Source organism: Aquarana catesbeiana, linkage group LG09 (assembly GCF_042186555.1).
Source record: "Aquarana catesbeiana isolate 2022-GZ linkage group LG09, ASM4218655v1, whole genome shotgun sequence".
Classification (NCBI taxonomy): Eukaryota; Metazoa; Chordata; class Amphibia; order Anura; family Ranidae; genus Aquarana; species Aquarana catesbeiana.
The window spans coordinates 126,263,959-126,284,973 of record NC_133332.1 but is presented as its reverse complement, the minus strand read 5'-3'; the positions used below and the strand labels follow the sequence as shown (position 1 = coordinate 126,284,973).

Here is a 21,015-nt window from a genome sequence, read left to right as displayed (position 1 = left end):
GATCTTTTAGAAATAGCGCCACAATTTAATTTGTCACGTGGGGTGCTTTGCACTTATAACTCAGCACAGATTTAAATCTTATTTACACAAAATAGAAAAATAACAATAAAAAAATAAATACAAAAAAAATAAATAAATACACCCCTGTCCCAGCGTGCCTGCTTGCAGAAGCGAAACTCATACCTAAAGTCTCGCCCACATATGTAAACGGCATTCAAAACACACGTCAGGTATCGCAGCGAACGTTGGAGTGAGAGCAATAATTCTAGCACAAGACCACCTCTAACTCAAAACATGTAACCTGTAAAAAAAAAAAAAAAAAGCGTCGCCTATGGGGATTTTTAAGTGCCGAAGTTTGGCACCATTCCACGAGCGTGTGCAATTTAAGCATGACATGTTGAGTATCCGTTTACTTGACATAACATCTTTCACATTATACAAAAAAAAACTGGGCTACTTTACTGTTGTTGTTTTTGTTTTGTTTTTTTTTGTTTTTTTGTTTAAAAAAAAAAAAAAAAAAGGCGTTTGAAAAATTGCTGCACAAATACCATGCGAGATAAAAAATTTCTAACGACCACCATCTTTTTCTCTAGGGTCTCTGCTAAAAAAAAATAAATCCATATATATATAAAATCATTTGGCTTACTGTTTACTATTTTAAGAGGTAGTCGTTAGTAACTATATGTAATCACTCTTTCTAGTCTGTATGGGCTGTTGGTCCATCCCTTTTTTATGTAATGATAGTGCCCAAAGCAGTAGGTTTAGAGCAAAAGTGTGAGTGAATGGCAGGGTGCTTGCTTTTTTGAAGCATACAAGTTGTAAGGATAACATTTGCTGTATGGATTTATAGAGCTGCATATGCACTTGATACATTAAGGCTACTTTCACACTGAGGTGCTTTACAGGCGCTACAGACCTAAAAATAGCATCTGTATAGTGCCTGTAAAGCACATCTCCAGTGTGAAAGCCCAAGTGCTTTCACACTGGAGTGGTGCGCAAGCCGCATCTTTGCAGCGATGTATACACCGCTCCTAAAGCGCCCCTACCCATTGAAACAATGGGGCAGCCCTGCCAAACCCCCGGCAAAGCGCCGCTTTAACCCTTTTTCGTCCGCTAGTGGAGGTTAAAACCGTCCCGCTAGCAGCCGAATTGTGTCGCTAAAATGACGGTAAAACGGCGCTAAAAATAGCGCCACTTTACCGCCGGCACCCACCCGCCCCAGTGTGAAAGTAGCCTAAGCAATTTATTTTGGATACTAAGGCAAAAAGTTAATTCATATATGTATCTGTTTTTATTCCTGTCTAAATCGTGAGATGTTATGTGGTTGAGATAAATCTTCAAAGTAGTTCTCTATTGCAGTGTGTAGTTGCAACACAGGGTGCTAATGAAGCTTTTCTTTATCTTGGAGTTTTGGCAGTAGTGTCACTGTCAGTTTCCTCTTCTTTTCTAGGATAGAGAGGAGCTGTTCCTGCGTGCTCTGTGCCTTTGCCACACTGTGCAGATTAAAGAAGAATCTCAGACAGATGGGCCGGTTTCCAGATCTGAAAATAAATGTGCTTACATCTCCTCTTCTCCCGATGAAATTGCACTGGTGACTGGGGCCAAAAAGTGAGTGCCAGATGTAGAAATAAATATTATAAACATTATATGATTTTAAATTGTATACAATATCCAATTTTATTTTCAGTCTCCACTCCACTTATCATAAATGGTATATATCATGTGAGCACAGAGGCGTAACTACAACTTTCAGGGCCCCGGTGCAAGAAACCATGAAGGGCCCCCTTGACCTCTGATCCCGGGCCTGGATCCCTTTACTCTCATTGTGGGGCCCTTCATTAGGGTCTTATAGCGGCCTCCTTTCTGCCATCATGGTGGTAGAACACCAGGGTCCAGTCCCAAGTGCAACCTTTGTGACCCCGGTAGTTCCGCCACTGTGTTCCACCTGCATTTAGGTACCACCATAAATGTCATAGATTTTATTGGCATGTAAGACCTGCACTCCCAGCATCTGAAAGGCTTTTAAACAGGATGTTACTGACAGGCTCAGTGAGCAGACCCTGAGCACATCGACCATGACAGGAGAACCAACATACCCGTTGCCAACCCCAGGAATATGAGCTACAATGGTGCAGGAGGAAAGCTATGACAGCAAGTGGCTCGCATTGGGGACACTGATGGAGGTTGGAATGTCAGGCTGGCAGTGGTGGGGGGGCAAGTCAGGAGGCGGTTATCAGTAACAGAAGAGCCGGTGCAAGAATTTTTGTCTACACAGGCGAAGGTGCATTTCATTTTTTGATGCTCTTCCACTCCACCATCCACCCCTCCACAATGCAACCCCACCACCCCTACTGTCCACAGCCGTGCTGGGACCTCCTTAACATTATGCCTGTGTTTGTGATGGGGTGTCACGTGAAGGATGCCTCTTCAAATCCCCCCAGGACAAATCCATCCCCACTCAATCCCCCTCTCAGCAAAAATCCTCTCCCCACCTCTAGCACAGATCCTCTCCTCCAGATCCTCCCTTCCATCAGAACCCCCCCCCCCCCCCCAAATCCTTTTTCCCCTATGCCAGCATAAGTACTCTCCCCAGTTCTGTCACAAATCCTACTACCCAAATCCCCCTTCTCAGTACAAACCCCCCCAAAACTCAAATCATCTCCTCTTCTAATACAAATCCATATTGCCCAACTGTCCTGGTTTTGGTGGGACTTTCCTGAGAAGAAATCCTGTGTATCCGGATTAAGGGTCTGTTTATACCAGAATGCTGTGAGGGAAACCTGCGTTTTGTGTGCATTTCCCACACTGCATTCAAAATGCACTGCCATAGCGATCTGTAATGGGTATCAACCTCTTCACGCTGTGCCTCCTGGCAGTCATGTGATTCACAACTCCTGATCGCTTGCAGTGATCGGGAGCTTTCAGTTAGACGCCGGTAACTGTGAAGGGGGTGCTCAAGGCGTGTGCATTGCTACTGATCACAATTCATGCAAATATGCGGCCTCTCTGTGCCAAGGCCCAGGCGCCGAGAGGCCGCATATTTGTGTGTGGCAAGGGGTTAATGACTAACCAAATGCAGGTCGCAAAAGCTTTGTTTGCCTGCACTAGAATGTTTCATCAACAGTACCATGCGATCCAGTTGCTGTGCGTTTTGTAAAGTAGCACATACAGACCGACACGGTTTCAGCCCATTAAAATGAAAGGGCTGAAATCACACAGCACCTGGAAGGCATGTGGAATGCAAAGGAACGCACAGCACGTTCCTATGTGATTTGTGGTGTGAACCGAGTCTTGGAGCCCAGTGCCAAAAAAAAAAGTTCAGGCACTTGGCTCCACTAACTTGCCTGACGGGGGGGGGGGCACCAGCATAGGTACCTGGAGCAATTGCCCTGAATCTCTAGCAAGGTGCCCAGGATCCCAGACACCATGATTGTCACCTCAATAGCAGCCAGTTTGTATTTTAAGAAGAGGGGAAGGGGGCAACTTGTCAAAGAAGAATACATGCAGTGATTTGGGGGGATAAGAGGATGCTTTATGTGTTAGGGGGCACTTTGGGAGGGGAGAGAAATTGTGCTGGAAGGGGGGTTAATCACAAGTTTTCTCCCCCCCCCCCCCCCCAAGTGACCCTTAACACATAAAGCATCCTCTTAACCCCCCAAATCACTGCATTCTTCTTTGACAACTTGCCCATTCTCTGAGTCCCCTTCACTGTCTCCTTCCCCTGTAAGTGCCAAGCATTAAGATTCAGTACAAACCTCAGATCAGCATGTCCCATTCTGTTGATGCTGTGTCCATTCTCCTCCCCCTCCTTCTCCTGTCTCTGACATTGGAGCCGAGGAAAAGAGGGTGGGGACTTCAGTCCCTGTGTTAGTGTGAGGTTGGCAGGAGGGGGGAGGGAGGGGGGAGAGAGGGAGAGATGCCGTACAGTGTAATCGCAGCGTGTGGTAACATAAACGCCCCGCACACGTTGACAGCCAATCACTGGAGCCATCGGAGGTGAGAGAACCAGCAGCCGCTACACCAGGTACTGGACCGGAAGTCTTTTGTGTGGTCTTGGGGCCCCCTTACAGTGGCGGGATTTGCCAGGGCCCAGTCGCAAGTGCGTCTGTTGCGACCTTGGTAATTCTGCCATTGTGTGAGCAGGTTCCATTTATGCTGCAAGTCTATGATCCTATAATGATATTTCCATGTTGTCTTTCTTTATACCAGCACTATATGCTGCCCAATACCTATGCAATAATTACAACAGTGCCTAAGAAACTGAGCAGTTCTTGGTAGTCTGATGGCATGGCATTAGCACAGTTTCCAATCACTCACTGGCCAATCACTGCTCAATTTCTGCTGCTTTGAACTAATGTTTAGGCTCCGTTCACATCTCTTGTTCTGAATCGCGGGCGGAATTGCGGCAGTTCTGCCCGTGATTTGAAATGGCAGCAAATCACGGGATGCACGTGCATTCCCTGGGACCTCCAATGGCACCCCAATCGCGGCACAAACAGATTTGCGGGACACCTGTCACCCAAAAGAAGTACAAGAGCTATTTCGAATGGTGGCAATTCTGCCCACGATTCATAACGCGGAAATGTGAACGGAGCCTTAAAGTATATGTAAATTCCAACAATGAACTTGCAAAGAGTAGGATAATTAACCATCCAGAAACCTTGTGAGCTGATAAATTCCTGTACGCTCTGCAATGTTGTATAAAGTGGTGTTATCAGCCCTGCCCAGTTTACCTCTGTGAACTACAAAAACGCCCTCACCTGTATTATGGAGATGAAAAGGTGTTCTGTAGTCCTAACAAACTTCCTGACCTAGTGTGACAACTCTTCTTCCATTGATATAGTGCAGCAAGTTAGTGTTGTCACCCTAGAACAGGAAATGGGTTCCTGGTAGAATCACCAAGTGAAAATGAAGGGAGAAAATGCCTGGGAAAAAAGTAGTGCAGCCACCCCACCCCATCTAAGAATTATTATGTTGTAGTATATTGCAGAAGTAGCATGAGGTAGCTGGGCCTCTGCACACCTTGCCCGTCCTGAGTGGTTAGCGGGTAAAAGCAGCTTCGTTCGATTCATCCAGACCAAGTCCCCAACATGTTTCGCCTCACCCACGGGGCTTAATCATGGAGATTCACAGCTGGACTAGCTCTTCCTATTTCTGCAGTGTGCTTTGTATCTGGACGGACCTATCCACAGCCTGCACTTTGACTTTGATAGCCTGAGCGGGGACCCCCTAAGCATTTTTCGTGGGTCACAAGCTGTAGTATATATTACATTTTATTCTTGGTTTTAGAGTCTATTGAGGGTGACAGTTGGAAACATTTACTGAGAGAATATGGAAGGATGCCATTGCTGACTTTTTGAAAATTCTACTTGCCTGGCTTTCATGCTTTTCCAATATCCTCAACATTGACTTAAAACAAGCATGCAAATTGAAGTTTGTGATTTTCTCATCTGCATGCTTGCTTCAGTTTAGTGACTCAAAAAGTATTGAAGTCCACGAAATCCTAGAAACTGGTGGTGTTAGGACGGCATCATACAACCCCCATATTTTGCTGCCATAGGTTTGCTGCCATCCAATGCTGTTAACTTTTGATGACAGTGGTGCATGCCTGGAACTTTGCTCCTTCACCTGTAGGATGGACAAACTCACAGGACAACTGCTCTAAATGGTTTAAAATATGAGTGACAATAAGCTTCTTCATCTGTTCCCTAGAATGTCAAGACCAAATGCATCCCTCTTATCAGGCTGTTTATGTTGACTTTAAGGGGTATATTTGAATATAAATGAATGTGAATGTATAGTGAATTTACATTTTGTTAAAAGCAGCTTGCATAACTGAGACACACAGGGCTGCCTTCTAAGGAATATTGGCTTATCCAAAATATTGCTGCTTCTGTTGGACATAGCATGCCTCTACTTTCAGATCGTTTCACTTGTTTGCCTATATTTCTTACATTTCAGATGTTTTATTTATTTATTTTGCACAATGTTCAATTTTCTTTAGCAAATTTTATAGTTGAGACTAACGTTTTCACAGTATGTGTCAGTGCAACCAGAAGGTGTTTTAAATACAAACTTCCTTTCAGTGTCTCCATTAGATGTGTCAGCAGCATCTGCTTGTAGACTTCAGTCCCCCCCCCTTATCCTTCCCACCTCTCTTAACTGTGGTTCACATAAGGAGACAAGTCTGACGTTTCCCTCCTGCTGTTTGCAGTGAAGACATTTTAATGTCACACTTCCCTCTACTGGTGATTAATCAGCACTTCACAACCTTATGCCAGGGTGACAGCCTGTGAATTTTCGGTCTTTTTATACTAGTGCTAATGACAAAAGCTTGAAAATACTTTTAAAACACATTTGACATTTAGATAACAATGCAGCTGATTTTTGGATGTTATAACATTATGTTTCAAAGTTAAAGTTGACAATAATTATTGTTTTTAAAGAATCCCCCTGTAGACCTGAACTTGTGATGGGCATTTAATTTTTTGTATTACTGTAGAGTTGTGTTTAAACAGTTTGTATAGTGCACTTGAAAAAGTTTTCATACCCCTTGAAATGTTCCACATTTTGTCATGTTACAACCAAAAACATATTTATGTTATTAGGATTTTATGTGATAGACAAACACAAATTGGCTCATAATTGTGAAGTGGAAGGAAAATGATAAATGGCTTTCCAACATATTTTTTTTTTTTACAAATTAATATCTGAAAAGTGTGGCGTGCATTTGTATTCAGCCCACTTTACTCTGATACCCCTAACTAAAATCTAGTGGAACCAATTGCCTTCAGAAGTCACCTAATTAGTAAATAGAGTCCATCTGAGTGTCACTTAATCTCAGTATAAAAGCTGTTCTGTGAATCCCTAAGAGGTTTGTTAGAGAACCTTAGTGAACAAACGGCGTCATGAAGTCCAAGGAACACACCAGACAGGTCAGTGATAAAGTTGTAGAGAAGTTTAAAGCAGGGTTAGGTTATAAGTAAATATCACAAGCTTTGAACATCTCAAAGCACTGTTCAATCCATCATCTGAAAATGGAAAGAGTATGGCACAACAGCAAACCTACCAAGACATGGCCGTCCACCTAAACTAACAGGCCGGGCAAGGAGAGCATTAATCAGAGAAGCAGCCAAGAGGCCCATGGTAACTCTGGAGGAGCTGCAGAGATCCACAGCTCAGGTGGGAGAATCTGTCCACAGGACAACTATTAGTTGTGCACTCCATAAATCTGGCCTTTATGGAAGAGTGGCAAGAAGAAAGCCATAAGAAGTCCCATTTGCAGTTTGCGAGAAGCCATGTGAGGGACACCGCAAACATGTGGAAGAAGGTGCTCTGGTAAGATCAGATCAAAATTTTAATTTTTGGCCTAAAAGCAAAACACTGTTTGGCAGAAAACTAACACTGCACATCACCCTGAACACACAATCCCCTCCCTGAAACATGGTGGTAGCAGCATCATGTTAAAAGAGCGAACAAAAATCCTGGATGGCTTAACTCCAATGTAAAAATGCATATAAAAGCAAAGGAGAAGGCCTTCAAAAAATACAAGGCTGAGGAATCATCAGCATTTAGACTTTGCAAAGAATGCAACAAGAAATGTAAGGGTGCAATTAGGGCGGCTAAGATAGAACACGAAAGACAAATAGCGGAGGAGAGCAAAAAAAAATCACAAATTCTTTAAGTATATAAACCATAAAAAAGGGAGGAAAGACCATATTGGCCCCATAAAGAATGGGGTAGGACATCTGGTTACAAAGAATGGGGAGATGGCGAAGGTATTGAATTTATTCTTCTCCTCAATCTTCAGGAAGGAATCGGGGGGGCTTCAGTAACCAAAACTGCAGTGTTTATCCTCGTGACACATCACATCATATATTCATGTGTTGGAATGGCCCAGTCAAAGCCCAGACCTAAATCAAATTTAAAATTTGTGGCAAGACTTGAAAATTGCTATTAGCAGATGCTCTCCATCCAATCTGACAGAGCTATTTTGCAAAGAAGAATGGGCAAAAATCTCATTCTCTAGATGTGCAAAGCTGGTAGAGACATATCCAAAAAGACTTGCAGTTTTAATTGCAGTGAAAGGTGGTTTTACAAAGTATTGACTCAGGGGTGCTAAATACAAATGCACACCACATTTTTAAGTTATTTACAGTGAGGGAAAAAAGTATTTGATCCCTTGCTGTTTTTGTACATTTGCCCACTGAAAAAGAAATGATGAGTCTATAATTTTAATGGTAGACTTATTTTAACTGTGAGACAGAATAACAACAAAAATATCCAAAAAAACACTTTTCAAAAAAGTAATAAATTGATTTGAATTTTAATGAGTGAAATAAGTATTTGATCCCCTATCAATCGGCAAGATTAATGGCCCCCAGGTGTCTTCTACGCAGGTAACGAGCTGAGATTAGGAGCACTCTCTTAAGCACTCTGTAATCTTAGCTTGTTACCTGTATAAAAGACACCTGTCCACGGAAGCAATCAGTCAATTAGATTCCAATCTCTCCATCAAGACCAAAGAACTGTCCAAGGATGTCAGGGACAAGATTGTAGACCTACACAAGGCTGAAATGGGCTACAAGCTTGGTGAGAGGGTGACAACATTTGGTGTGATTATTCGCAAATGGAAATAACCCAAAATAACTGTCAATCTTTCTTGGTTTGGGGTTCCATGCAAGAGAATCTTGTCAGTGATCTCAAAGAGGCTGGGACCATAGTCGCCAAGAAAACAATTGGTAACACACTACGCCGTGAAGGACTAAAATCCTGCAGCCCCCGCAAGGTCCCCCTGCTCAAAAAAGCACATGTACAGGCCTGTCTGAAGTTTGCTAATGAACATCTGAATGATTCAGAGGAGAACTGGGTGAAAGTGTTGTGGTCAGATGAGACCAAAATCAAGCTCTTTGGCATCAACTCAACTCGTCGTGTTTGGAGGAGGAGGAATGCTGCCTATGACCCCAAGAACACCATCCCCACTGCCAAACATGGGTGGAAACATTATGCTTTGGGGGTGTTTTTCTGATAGGGGGACAGGACAAGTTCACAGCATCACAGAGACGATGGACGGGGCCATGTACCGTCAAATCTTAGGTGAGAACCTCATTCCCTCACAGGGTATTGAAAATGGGTCGTGGATGGGTATTCTAGCATGACAATGACCTAAAACACACGGCCAAGGCAACAAAGGAGTGGCTCAAGAAGAAGCACATTAAGGTCCTGGAGTGGCCTAGCCAGTCTCCAGACCTTAATCCCATAGAAAATATGTGGGGGGAGCTGAAGGTTCGAGTTACCAAACGTCAGCCTCGAAACCTTAATGACTTGGAGAGGATCTGCAAAGAGGAGTGGGACAAAATCCCTTCTGAGATGTGTGCAAACCTGGTGGCCAACTACAAGAAACATCTGACCTCTTCGATTGCCAACAAGGGTTTTGCCTCCAGGTACTAAGTCATTTTTTGCGAAGGGGTCAAATATTTCACTCATTTAAAATGCAAATCAGTTTATAACTTTTTTGAAAATTTTCTGGATTTTTGTTGTTGTTCTGTCTCTCACTGTTAAAATAAACCTACCATTAAAATTATAGACTGATCATTTCTTTGTCAGTGGGCAAATGTACAAAATCAACAGGGGCTCAAATATGTTTTTCCCTCACTGGATTTGTTAAAATATTAAAAGTGCACTCGCTGTAGATCTGAGGGGGACATGCAAGGAAAACAAAAAAAAACAGCATTTTTGCTTGCACATGATTGGATGATAAAATCAGCAGAGCTTCCCCTCATATCTACAGCGACTGCACTTTCAAGTGTGCTTGTAGTGCAAAGTGGATTTGCCTTTAGTAAATCAACCCCTATGTGTTGGTCTATCACATAAAATACATTAACGTTTTTGGTTGTAACATGACAAAATGTGGAAAATTTCAAGGGGCATGAATACTTTTTCAAGGCACAGTATATCTTATTTTACACTCTGTGTAGAGAGACCTAAGGATTTACAGAAACATTCTAGAAGTGTGGGGTGAAGATACTTAAGCTAGGGTTACTAAGCGCTACAAGAAGCTAGCAGATCCTTGCCCACCAGTGTCTATAAGTGTAAATACTTTGGAAATCGGGATAGCCTGTAATGTTGCTTTGGGCACTGGATCCTGCATGAGTGTTCACCTCAGCACTCTGTGCAACGAGTATAGTTAGCCATAGGATGCCTTACAGGTCCTTGGCTGTAGTCCATACCTATGGCATAAGTAAGTGATCAGTTGTTTCCCAGAGAGGACAGCGCAGACATGCACCAGATGGAACCACAAGGGACCTCAGGTAACAGCAATGGCTCTGACCATGTAATGCCAAACAGTCAGTTAGTAATCAGTCCTTGGAGAGTTTATTATGATGCTAATCTGTATAGATAAGCAGATATAAAGAGTTGTTAATATGATGTACAGGGACTCTGAGACATTTAGATTGTAATATAGTCATAAGCAAGGTACTTGTAGATTAAATCTGGCTAGTATCCAGTTACATATCTCATGATTGAAATAAAAAAAAATCTGCCTCATAGTTCAGCATACCTTAGTCTCCACAGTCAGCTCCAGTGCAACATACTCCCAGTTGTGTGCTGCAGGAATGACCATACCGGAAGTAGCAGATATATCCAGCTGGATTTGATTTTTCCTTGTCAAAAGAAGTTTATTGAGTATACAATGTTATAAAGATACATAAAGTAAGTTTACAAGGATCTATAAAGTAAGCTCATTGTTTTACAGTAGGGTTTATATAGGTAAATATCATGAAATTTCAAATATTAAACATTGGGTTCACGTAAACCTAAATTAAAGATATATATCATTTCCTTAGTTACTTTTGTAGGTATTTAAATGATTTATACCTACTATACATATTGTTTACAAGTAGAGTGTATATAGGTCAAATAAATTCTGATAATGAGCTTTAATCGTAAAGTGGAGAAAAGGAAAGAGAAGAAAAAGGGTTGAAAGGTAGAGGTATGGTCCACAAGGTTGTCCCGCTCGTCAGTTTATTATTCTTTTTAGTTCTCTTTGAAGCCTTAGAATGGGTGTCTCTGTAAGTCATTTAATCTGTTACCATGGCAACAGGACAGAGTCATTGAAGTTTGACAGGAACTGTTGTTTTATCCAAGGATGCCAAAGTTTTTCAAATTTTGGAATTTGATTGTGATCGATGGCTACCATCTTAGCATGGGACATTGTATTATTCATTCTGTGAATTGTTTCTGCTAGTACCAATGTAGGAGATTTCCATGCCTTGGCCACTGTTTGTTTTGCAGCCGTTATTAGTTGGATCATAAGTTTGAATTGAGAGAGTGTTAACCATTCCGGTTTTAGATTAAGTAAAGTTAAATATGGATCTGGTTGTATTATTTTTTTAAATATTTTAGATGCAATCACGAAGACTTCCTTCCAGAAGGTTTGGATTACTGGGCACGTCCACCATATGTGTAAATATGTGCCTATTTCTGGGCATCCTCGAAAACAAAGAGTTGAGGTATTAGGTGAATATTTTGCCACTCTAGCGGGTACAAGGTACCAGCGAGTTAGGACTTTATAATTTGTCTCCAGTGCTAAGATGTTGGGTGAAGATGACTTAGATGTGAGCCATATGTTAGACCAGTCCGTGTCTTCTAAAGTTCGTCCCAGGTCCTCCTCCCACCTCTGAACGTAAGAGGGTCTATTAAGATTTGCTACTCCATATAATTGATTATAAAGTGATGAAATTGTACCTTTAGCAAATGTATCTTTTGTACAGATTGATTCAAAAATGGATAATTGGGATAATGGTGTATCCCCCTTTAGGAATGGTGTATAGAAATTTTTGATTTGGAGATATCTAAATATCTCAGAGTTTGGTAGATCATATTTTTCTCTAAGCGATGGGAATGAAAGGAATGATTTAGATGCTATGAAGTCATTTAGTGTCTGAATGCCTGATGTTGTCCAAGCTTTAAAAGAATTTGGGTAGATCCATGCCGGATAAAAGGCCGGATTTCTGATAAAAGAAAGGAGAGGATTGTGTGGAGATTGTAACTGATATTTGGTTTTTAGTTTATCCCAGAGAGATAAGAAGTGTTTAGTTATGGGATTATGAATTTTAAAGCGGTCTTTAGGATCAAGCCATAATAAATTTGATATTAATAGAGGGTCATTTTCTGAAGCCTCTATAAATACCCATAATGGGATTTCCTGTTTTGCATGGTATTTGGACAGACTGGCCAAATGTGCTGCTCTGTAGTAGTTAGTAAAATTAGGGTATCCCAGGCCTCCTTTATTTTTGGGAAGATGTAGTGTGTGTATAGGTATACGTGGTTTAGAAGAGCCCCATATAAACGAAGTTGCTCTTTTTTGTACTATTCTCAAAAAATAGGAAGGAATTGGAATAGGGAGGACTCTGAATAGATAAAGCAATTTGGGTAGAATAGTCATTTTGATTGCATTAATCTTCCCTATCCAGGATAAAGGAAGTTGCGACCATTGTTTTATTAGATTTGTGATCTGTCTTAATACAGGAGGATAATTGGTTGAGAATAAGTCAGAATGAGATGCTGTTAAATGAATTCCAAGATATGGGATTGATTTTTCTGCCCATGTGAATGGGAGTGCAGCCCTAGCCGGGATCAATTCCATGTTTGTGAGTGAAATATTAAGCACTAGGCATTTTTTAGGATTAATCATAAGGCCGGATAGGGCTGCAAATCCATCAAGAGCTGGTATTAAGTTAGGACCAGAGACCTGTGGTGATGATAGAAAAAGTAATATATCGTCTGCAAATATACATAATTTGTGTGTAATACCTCCTACTTCAATGCCAGTTATAGTTTGGTTTGTTCTGATGTATTGGGCCATGGGTTCGAGTATAAGGGCAAATAATAAGGGAGATAATGGGCAACCCTGTCGGGTACCTCTTTCGATATTAAAGGCTTCAGATTTGTATCCAGCATATTTTATATAGGCTTTGGGTTTATTATATAATGCTTTGATCCATGTTAAAAAGTGGGGTCCAAAACCCCATTTTTGTAATGAATATTGCATATATTGCCAGGATACTGTGTCAAATGCCCTCTTAATATCGAGAGATAGAAAACATAAAGGGATTTTCCGTTTTTTTAGCAATATGTGCCAATAACACTGCCCTGCGTATATTATCGCCTGCCTGTCTATTTGGCATGAAGCCTACTTGATCTCTATGTATTAATTTTCCTATAATGCTATTGAGGCGTTTTGCTATTATTTTTGCTAATAATTTAATATCGAGGTTTAACAGAGAGATAGGCCGATAATTCACACAGGAAGTATCATCAGAAAGGGGTTTTGGGATCATACAAGCAATTGCCATTAGTGTTTCTTGCCGAAAAGAATGTCCATCTAAAAGTTTGTTAAAAGTTTCAGTGAGAATGGGAGAGAGTATTTCTGAGAATGTTTTATAGTATAAAGCCGAGTAGCCGTCTGGGCCTGGTCTTTTGTTAAGTTTTAGGTCTTTTGTTAAGTTTTAGGTCTTTTATGGCGTTAGCAACTTCATCTATAGTTATAGGCTCATCCAAACTGCTTTTTTGATTCTGAGATAACTCAGGTAAGGTTATTTTTGAGAAGAAGGATTCAGCTTCTGTAGGATTAAATTCATTGTTTGTCTTGTATAAAGTTGCGAGATGTGAGTGAAATTTATGGACTATTTTAACTGGATTACAAGTGTAAACATTTTTAGATAATTTCAAACGTATTGGTTTGAAAGATTTGTTAGTTGAATTTAATGCCCGAGCCAAATATGTACCTGGTTTGTTTGTATTCATGTAGAAATTGTGTTTGGAGCGTTTGAGGGATTTATCAACTGACTCAGTGAGAAATAGATCGTATTCCAATCTAGATTTTTCCAGATGAGATTTTGTACTCTGAGATGGATTATCTTGAAATGATATGTAGGCTGCATTAAAATTGAGTTCTAGTTTTTTTGCTAGATTTTTGCGTTCCCGTTTAAATAGTGCCATTTGTCTTTGTATTGTACCACGCAAGACAGGCTTATGAGCTTCCCACAGTGTTATTGGGGAGATGTCTGTTGTATTATTAATTGATATGTATTCCTTTAAAGCTTGTTCAATGGCCATCTGATGTAGTGGGTGTTTGAGCATTATGTCCGGTAAGTACCACGTTGGGTCATGCGCTTTTGGTATGGCTGAGGCTATAGTAGTGTATACTGCATTATGGTCAGACCACGGAATCGGAATGATATCTGATGCAATAATTTCTGGTATCATTCCTATTGTTAAAAAAATATGATCTATTCTGGTGAAGGTTTGATGAGGGTGCGAGAAATAAGTGAATTTCTTTTTCATTGGGTTACTTTCTCTCCATGAATCTACCAGATTGTATTTGGAAAGAAGTTGAGAAAAAGGTAATCTAGAGGTTATTTTGGATGGTGTAAAAGGTGATTTATCTAGAAATGGGAGAAGGACCTGGTTCGAATCCCCACACATTATCACTGTTCCTATTTTGTGTGTATTAATCACTTGTAATATATGTGAGAGGAATGGTGTAGGCTGTTTGTTAGGAGCGTAGTAGGAAATCACCGTGATTGCTGTATCCATTATATAACCCATGAGTATCAGGTATCTACCTTCTGGGTCTTTAATTTCTGATGATAAGGTGAATGGTGTGGATCGGTGAAATGCAATTAGAGTTCCCCTTTGCTTGGTACAGGCAGAAGCCGTGTAAATTTGTTGATAAAAAGGAGAAATATATTTTGGAGTAGAATCTTTGGTGAAGTGTGTTTCTTGGAGGCATACTATGTGAGCCTTCTTGTTATGGAAAGTACGGAAGGCTTTGGTCCTTTTTTGAGGGACATTTATTCCCTGAACATTCAGGGAAAGTATATTCAGTGGTGCCATGGCAATAGATCAAATAGTTTTGACTTACTTTTTGTTATGCAGAGCTGACTGCGCAGATCAACCTGTGTGGACTGAAGAGATGAATAGATAGAAAAGAAACCAGTGAATTCTGGAGTAAAGAGTAAACAAAAAACATATGAGATTAGATGATACATTGTATAAATTATTTTTTGCAAGTAATCACAATTTACCCGTGAAAGAGAATAAATATCTCTCTCAGGGGAATAAGTGCCTTCGTCACACTCCCACATAATATGGTTGGGAGAATGAGGAGGGCTAATGGGGGTACACGGATCTTCCGCTTACAGGAGAGAAGTGCTATGTCAAAAGACATCAAAATGATGTTTCATTAATTGGAGTGCAGAATATAGTTTTTGTTGAAATTATTTATTCCAGGGTGGTTGTATATGGTTAGTCTTGCCCTAGGCTAAATAATTCAGTTAGAAAGGTACTGTTAATAACTTTGGTATTGATGAAGATAGTTTGAATTATTTTGGGATTTTAACCCTTTTAGAGTAAACAATTACATATTTTATTCATATGTAACTGTTTAGATATGTTAACTCATAAAATTGAGGTTGTATTGCTTCAGATTAGAATAAACAAAAACATAATTCTAGGAACTAGTTAGGTAATAATATATTTGTTTTAAGAAAAGAAAGAAAAAGCTTCCATTACTTCTGGATTATTGAACATATTTGTCCTAAAAAGTAATAAATCTATTGTTATTACCTGATAATATATAACTGAACAAGAATTTCCTTATTTCACTTATATATTCTAAGGCTATATGAATCAGAAGTAATAAGAAATATAACTGGAATGTAACATGATCCCACACAGTGTGTGACTATCAGAATGCAGTTACATTCAGTTATAAATATAGGTTTTTTATAGAGAACCATCTCTTAGTATAATAAATGAAGAGATATCAGGAATTAGGATGTCAGTCCATTGAATCTTCTTGGTCCATGGATGATGTGGCATAACGGCCTCTTTTGTGAGAATGATGATTCCCATTTTGTTCTGAAATTTTCTGGGTGCTGCCTGAAGGTGAAGATGACGCCATTCTTCTGCGTGTGGGAGTGTTGCTGCTTGTGGGTTCTGTCAGATTTAATTTTAAAAGGGTTTGTTGTAGTTCATCTGCTGATCTGCTTCTGTAAATTGTACCTTGGTAGTTAAATCTGACTGAAAAGGGAAAGCCCCATTGATACATAATGTTGTGGCGTTGCAGTTCCGTTAGTTGGGGTTTCATGGATCGTCTTTTAGTAATAATAAGTTGGGATAGGTCAGCAAAAATTTGATAATTGTGTCCTTGAAAATTAAGTTCCTTTTTTTCTCTTGCAGCAATTAGTATTTGTTCTTTCGTTCTGTAATAATGAAATTTTGTGATTATATCACGTGGGGGTCCATCTTTCTTTTTGGCTGTGAGGGCTCTGTGTACTCTGTCCAGTTCTAAACGTTCAATAGGGATATCTGGCTTTAGTTCTTGTAATAGAGCAGTAATAGTAGATTGCAGGTCTGTCACAGTTTCAGGTATTCCCCTTATGCGCAAGTTTGAACGTCTGGCTCTATTTTCGTAATCTTCGAGCTTAGTTTGAAGTATTAAATTCTCTTTTTTTAATTGTTCCAATTCTGTTATATTTTCTTGGGTTGTAATTTCAATTTCATCCATTTTTATTTCTAAGGCTGCGGTGCGGTTTCCCAGCTCTCTTATTTCTTTGGTTAGGCTTTTTGTTATTTGGTCTGAGGTTTGTTTTAAAGCCTTATGAAGCATCTTTTCAAATTGTAATAATATTACTGGGGATACTGAGGAGGCTTGTGGAGAAGTTTGTGAGAGGATTTGTTCTGTATCTGACTCAAATGGAGAGTCTTGCTGTGACATTTTCTGTCTGTGAGAGCGCCCTGATGCTGTATCTTGTGAGGTGACTGGAGCTGCTTCAGCTGCAGTGAGTGCCTGTGAGCTCTTTGTGAGGTGATTTTTATTTCTGCCACGGTTTCCTCCCAGTACCATATTTCCTGCCCAAACTTTCACAGTTTGTTCCCTGGGGCAAAAAGATTCAAATGGATACCTTTTGAGCCTGCAGGCTCCGCTTTGTCCTTCTCTTCTCTCCTCAGCGGTGTGGAGCTCTAACAATGCATGTCTGCTCTGCTAGGCTCCGCCTCCTTCCCCTCTGGATTTGATTTTTCAATTCCCAATTCAATAATAGGGGACAGCTGCTAAGGCAAGATGGAAAAGCTGGTTCCTAAATCTGGGCATCCAGCGTCCATGAATCCCTCGGCATCAGGGCGCACTGTACGCCCACATCCCCCCCACCACCACCACCACAAAAAAAAAAATGGCTGTAATGCAAGCAGGAAGGGAAATGGTGGTGGACCCTGCAATTTCCTAAGCTCAGAAAGGAAGTCCAGGCATGCCCCATATGGGGTGGGGGTGGGGGGGAGAGGGTGTGTAAGACGGACCCACGTGCGCCGGGCATGGAACCATCAAGCTTCATCTCATGCTACTGTCCAGTAAAGCAAAGCATTCCCTAGCTTGGTGGATCTCCAGCCCATCCTTAATAATGGAAAAGTTGTTCCTTTCATTATCGCTGGAAAGTGGTAACAACACATGCCAGTCCTTTAAGTTGAGGAGGAGTGTTTCAGTCCTTCACAGTTCAGGAAACATGGCCATTTGTGGTAGCAAAGCTCACATCAACATCCTATAGCTCAGAGTGATAAAAATGTCTCTACACTTTTAGACTCCTTCTGTAAGGGCAACCAATCGGGAAGGGGCACTAGGAGTCATGCAGCCTTGAAGAAATTCCATAACTTGGAGTACAGTACAGGACCCTGGCCACCCTGCCTTTTTTTTCCTGGTGTAGTCTGCATTGCCTGCTACAAAACTGAGGATTACATTATGGGGTAGGGTTGTAGAGGAAATGCCCAGTGGGGCAAGTCCTCAAAAGCTTGCCAGTGTCTAATGACTTGAAAGTACCTACCAGGGTCTTTAAATATGCAACCTGTGTCCTGTACTGTACTCCAAGATATGGAATTTACAGGAAGTCAATGTTCTAATTTTTTTTTTTTTTTTTTTTTTAAGGCTAGGCTCACAGTGGCAGTACCTGCAAAGCAATCTGTGGTGAATACCTTTTCAGAGTCTGGTTAAACAGTGGCTTATAGGTGTTCGGAAGGCAATAATGCCACCTCCTGAATTTTTTTTTTTTTTTTTTGGTAATGCTTTTTTTTTTTTACAAGTGACGATTTTTCATTTAACGAACACCGTGCAACCACAAGTCAAACGCCCATTGACTTCAGTGGGAGAGTGACAGGTGGTGCTGTTTTTCAACTCGACAAAAGTTAAATTTGCCACGGCATGTGCGATCCCCATCAGCTGCTTTGCTAGGCTTTCCGTTAATGAGAAAAATGCAGCCAAAGCGCCCATTTTCACTGCCTGTGTAAAGCAGTGTGCTGCTACTTTATAGTTTTTCCTTTTTTAATGATTTTATGTACTTGCTAGCCTGTGTTATTTCTTTCATAATATGTTTGTGTAATGGAATCTTTGAACATATACAGATTATCCTTAACGTCAGTAGTTGCATTTCCTTTTTTCAATTTATGTTTTATAGGTATGGGTTTACATTCATGGGGACTGAAAATGAATTCATGAAAGTAATAAACAAAAACAATGAAATGGAGCTGTAAGTATACACTGTAAATTAAAGATGGAATCTCAGTGTAGTAAAAGAAGTGTACATGCACCTCTCTAGCGGCCCATGTCCCCTACTGTCCCACTTTTCTTTCTAGTACTTCAGCCTCCATTACTCTCTTTGACGTTCAACAGTTACAGGATTGTTGAATGCCTGAGTCTTCATGCAATTCTTTTCTTCAATCTCTCAGCTGAGTCCTGTAGTGATATAGAGTCAGAGGAGGGAAACGTGGCTTGGCATTGGGCACAAACACTTGTCATTTCCAGAAGTGATGAACACTGAAGATTGAAACAGATGCTGCAGTACTGGAATAGAGGAAAGTTAAACATGGGTCTCATTCTTACCAGTCTGAGGTAGTGGCTCAGATCTTTGCTGACTTTACGTACTACGTAAAAGTATGTTGGATGCCTGCAGCCCCTGCTAGAAGCCCATGAATGAATGAATCAAATGAATAGGCTGCTGTGCCCGTGCAAACACGAGCCGCACGACCCACATAAGTGTGAACCTAGCCTTAAACAGAATAGTCTTTTTTTGTTTAGTTTGTGCTTATTCATACATTTGTATATTGGTAGCCATTAGATGGCAAATCCGACCCTGGGCAACCATTTTTTTTTGAATTGTCATGATGTTGACATGCAACTTGGTAGCTTGGCATGTTCATACTTTAGAAAAGAGCAAACCAGTATCCCTGGATCTCAAGCAGAATCATAGTGATTGGTTCAGAAACAAAAGTCAAAGGCTGATTATTCATCAGATAAAAATCAGCAAATTCTTCCTGCGGGTACACACAGACATAAATGTCACCCACTATGGTAAAAAGTAGGTAATTCTTATACCTATAGGTACTATTTGTTTGTTTTAATCATTGTTTTAACCATCAATGATAATATATTGCATGCTTTTATTTTTAGCTACCAGCTTCTGCATGTGCTGAACTTTGATCCAGTCAGACGGCGAATGAGTGTTCTTGTAAAAGCAAACACAGGTACAGTTTATATATTGCTATTAATAAAAATGTCTGTATATCTGTTTATTATAATGTCGAAGTCAGCTGTCACAGTGTTTCACAGGTGGGTTATGGATGGAAAAAAGGGTCATTGAGAAGAGGACAGTTGTCTTCCAAATATTTCTGCACACTGGCCATTTGGCCTCGATTCATGGGACTCTGGTGTTTAGCTGCAAATGGAGGGCACAGGTGCACCATCAAGGCCCGCTGCAAGCAACCTGTCAAACTCGAGTGGATGACAGCATCTGCGACTGAATGGGGCTAGATAGGACACCTAGAAGTATGAACATTTAGGTCAGTATGTGCATAGAGGCAGATGCCTGGAACACAAGCAGTCTGTGTACTGGGCATTTGTGCCTGGGTGCATACTACCCTAAATGCAAGTCCTGCTAGGTGCACTGTCCAGCCGCAGAAGTTGTCAACTTCTAATAGATTTTGACAGGCTGCCTGCAGTAGGGCTGAATAGGCTCTTTGGCTGAACGCCAGAGCATAATGCACTAAGGCTAAATTCCCAGTGTGCATGGGGCCTTATGTGCTTTTCTCACACACATTAACTCTTCTCTTATGTATTTTATACCATATGAAAGAAGTTAATGATTCTGTCTTTAATTTTATATTAATTAAAGCAGGTCTACCATCCCTGGTGTGGTTTCAGCCCCAGTTTCCTGCAGGAATGAGCTATGAAATAATACGTCTAAAGGGTTTCCAGTGCTGTGTTTCTTCACAGAATTACCTACCTGCAGGCTGTTTGTCTCTCTTTAGGATTCCATTTTGATTGGCTGTACAGCTATGAGCAATAGATGTTCTAAGAGTTGAACTGTAAAACAGATTATTTTCGAATGGAAAGCTGCATAGAATGGATAGTCTAGAAACAGAACAGGCAGATCATCCCTAGTTACTGGCGATGGGAAATCTGCTTGTTGGAACACTACTGGAGCTGCCGCAAGAATTTAAGCTCATACTTCGTTATAAGCTGTACAAGTACTAAATAGACTTTTTTTTCCCCCTGTAATGAAATACAGTAGCAGGCATTACCTTTTATATATCATGTGCACACTGATTTGTATAGACTGCCTGCATCTACCCAGAATGACTCTGCTATGCCCTGGAAGCCACATGCTGTCTGAAGTTACCACACTAAAACAACTGTTGCTATTAACATTGATCCCCAAAGTACTGCAGACTGAGTAGTCAGGCCATCGGGTTTGAACAACAAAGCGATAATTTTTTTCATCTCTACATTGCTACTAAAAAATCTTCCCCGTCGTATGACTTGGTGCTCGACATAGGGCATGTCTGAAGAGATTTTTTCAAAGTAGGTAAGCATTATATCTATCTATGACTTGAACTGGCCATAGACTGAAATTTGGATGGTTCCGCAGGAAACAGTTGAATTTTAATTAATCTATGGGCAGGCTG

General features: G+C 40.7%; 1 protein-coding gene across 4 annotated transcripts in view; it reads left to right on the top strand.

Annotated features, from left to right (window-relative positions):
• ATP11C (ATPase phospholipid transporting 11C (ATP11C blood group)) overlaps positions 1–21,015 on the top strand; it is a 273,446-nt gene that overhangs the window by 150,123 nt on the left and 102,308 nt on the right. For all 4 annotated transcript variants that reach the window (XM_073599256.1, XM_073599253.1, XM_073599254.1 and 1 more), the window contains exons 14-16: positions 1,451–1,608; positions 18,510–18,581; positions 19,502–19,575. In XM_073599256.1, coding sequence (XP_073455357.1) covers positions 1,451–1,608; positions 18,510–18,581; positions 19,502–19,575 — 304 coding nt within the window. The remainder of the gene's footprint in view (positions 1–1,450; positions 1,609–18,509; positions 18,582–19,501; positions 19,576–21,015) is intronic.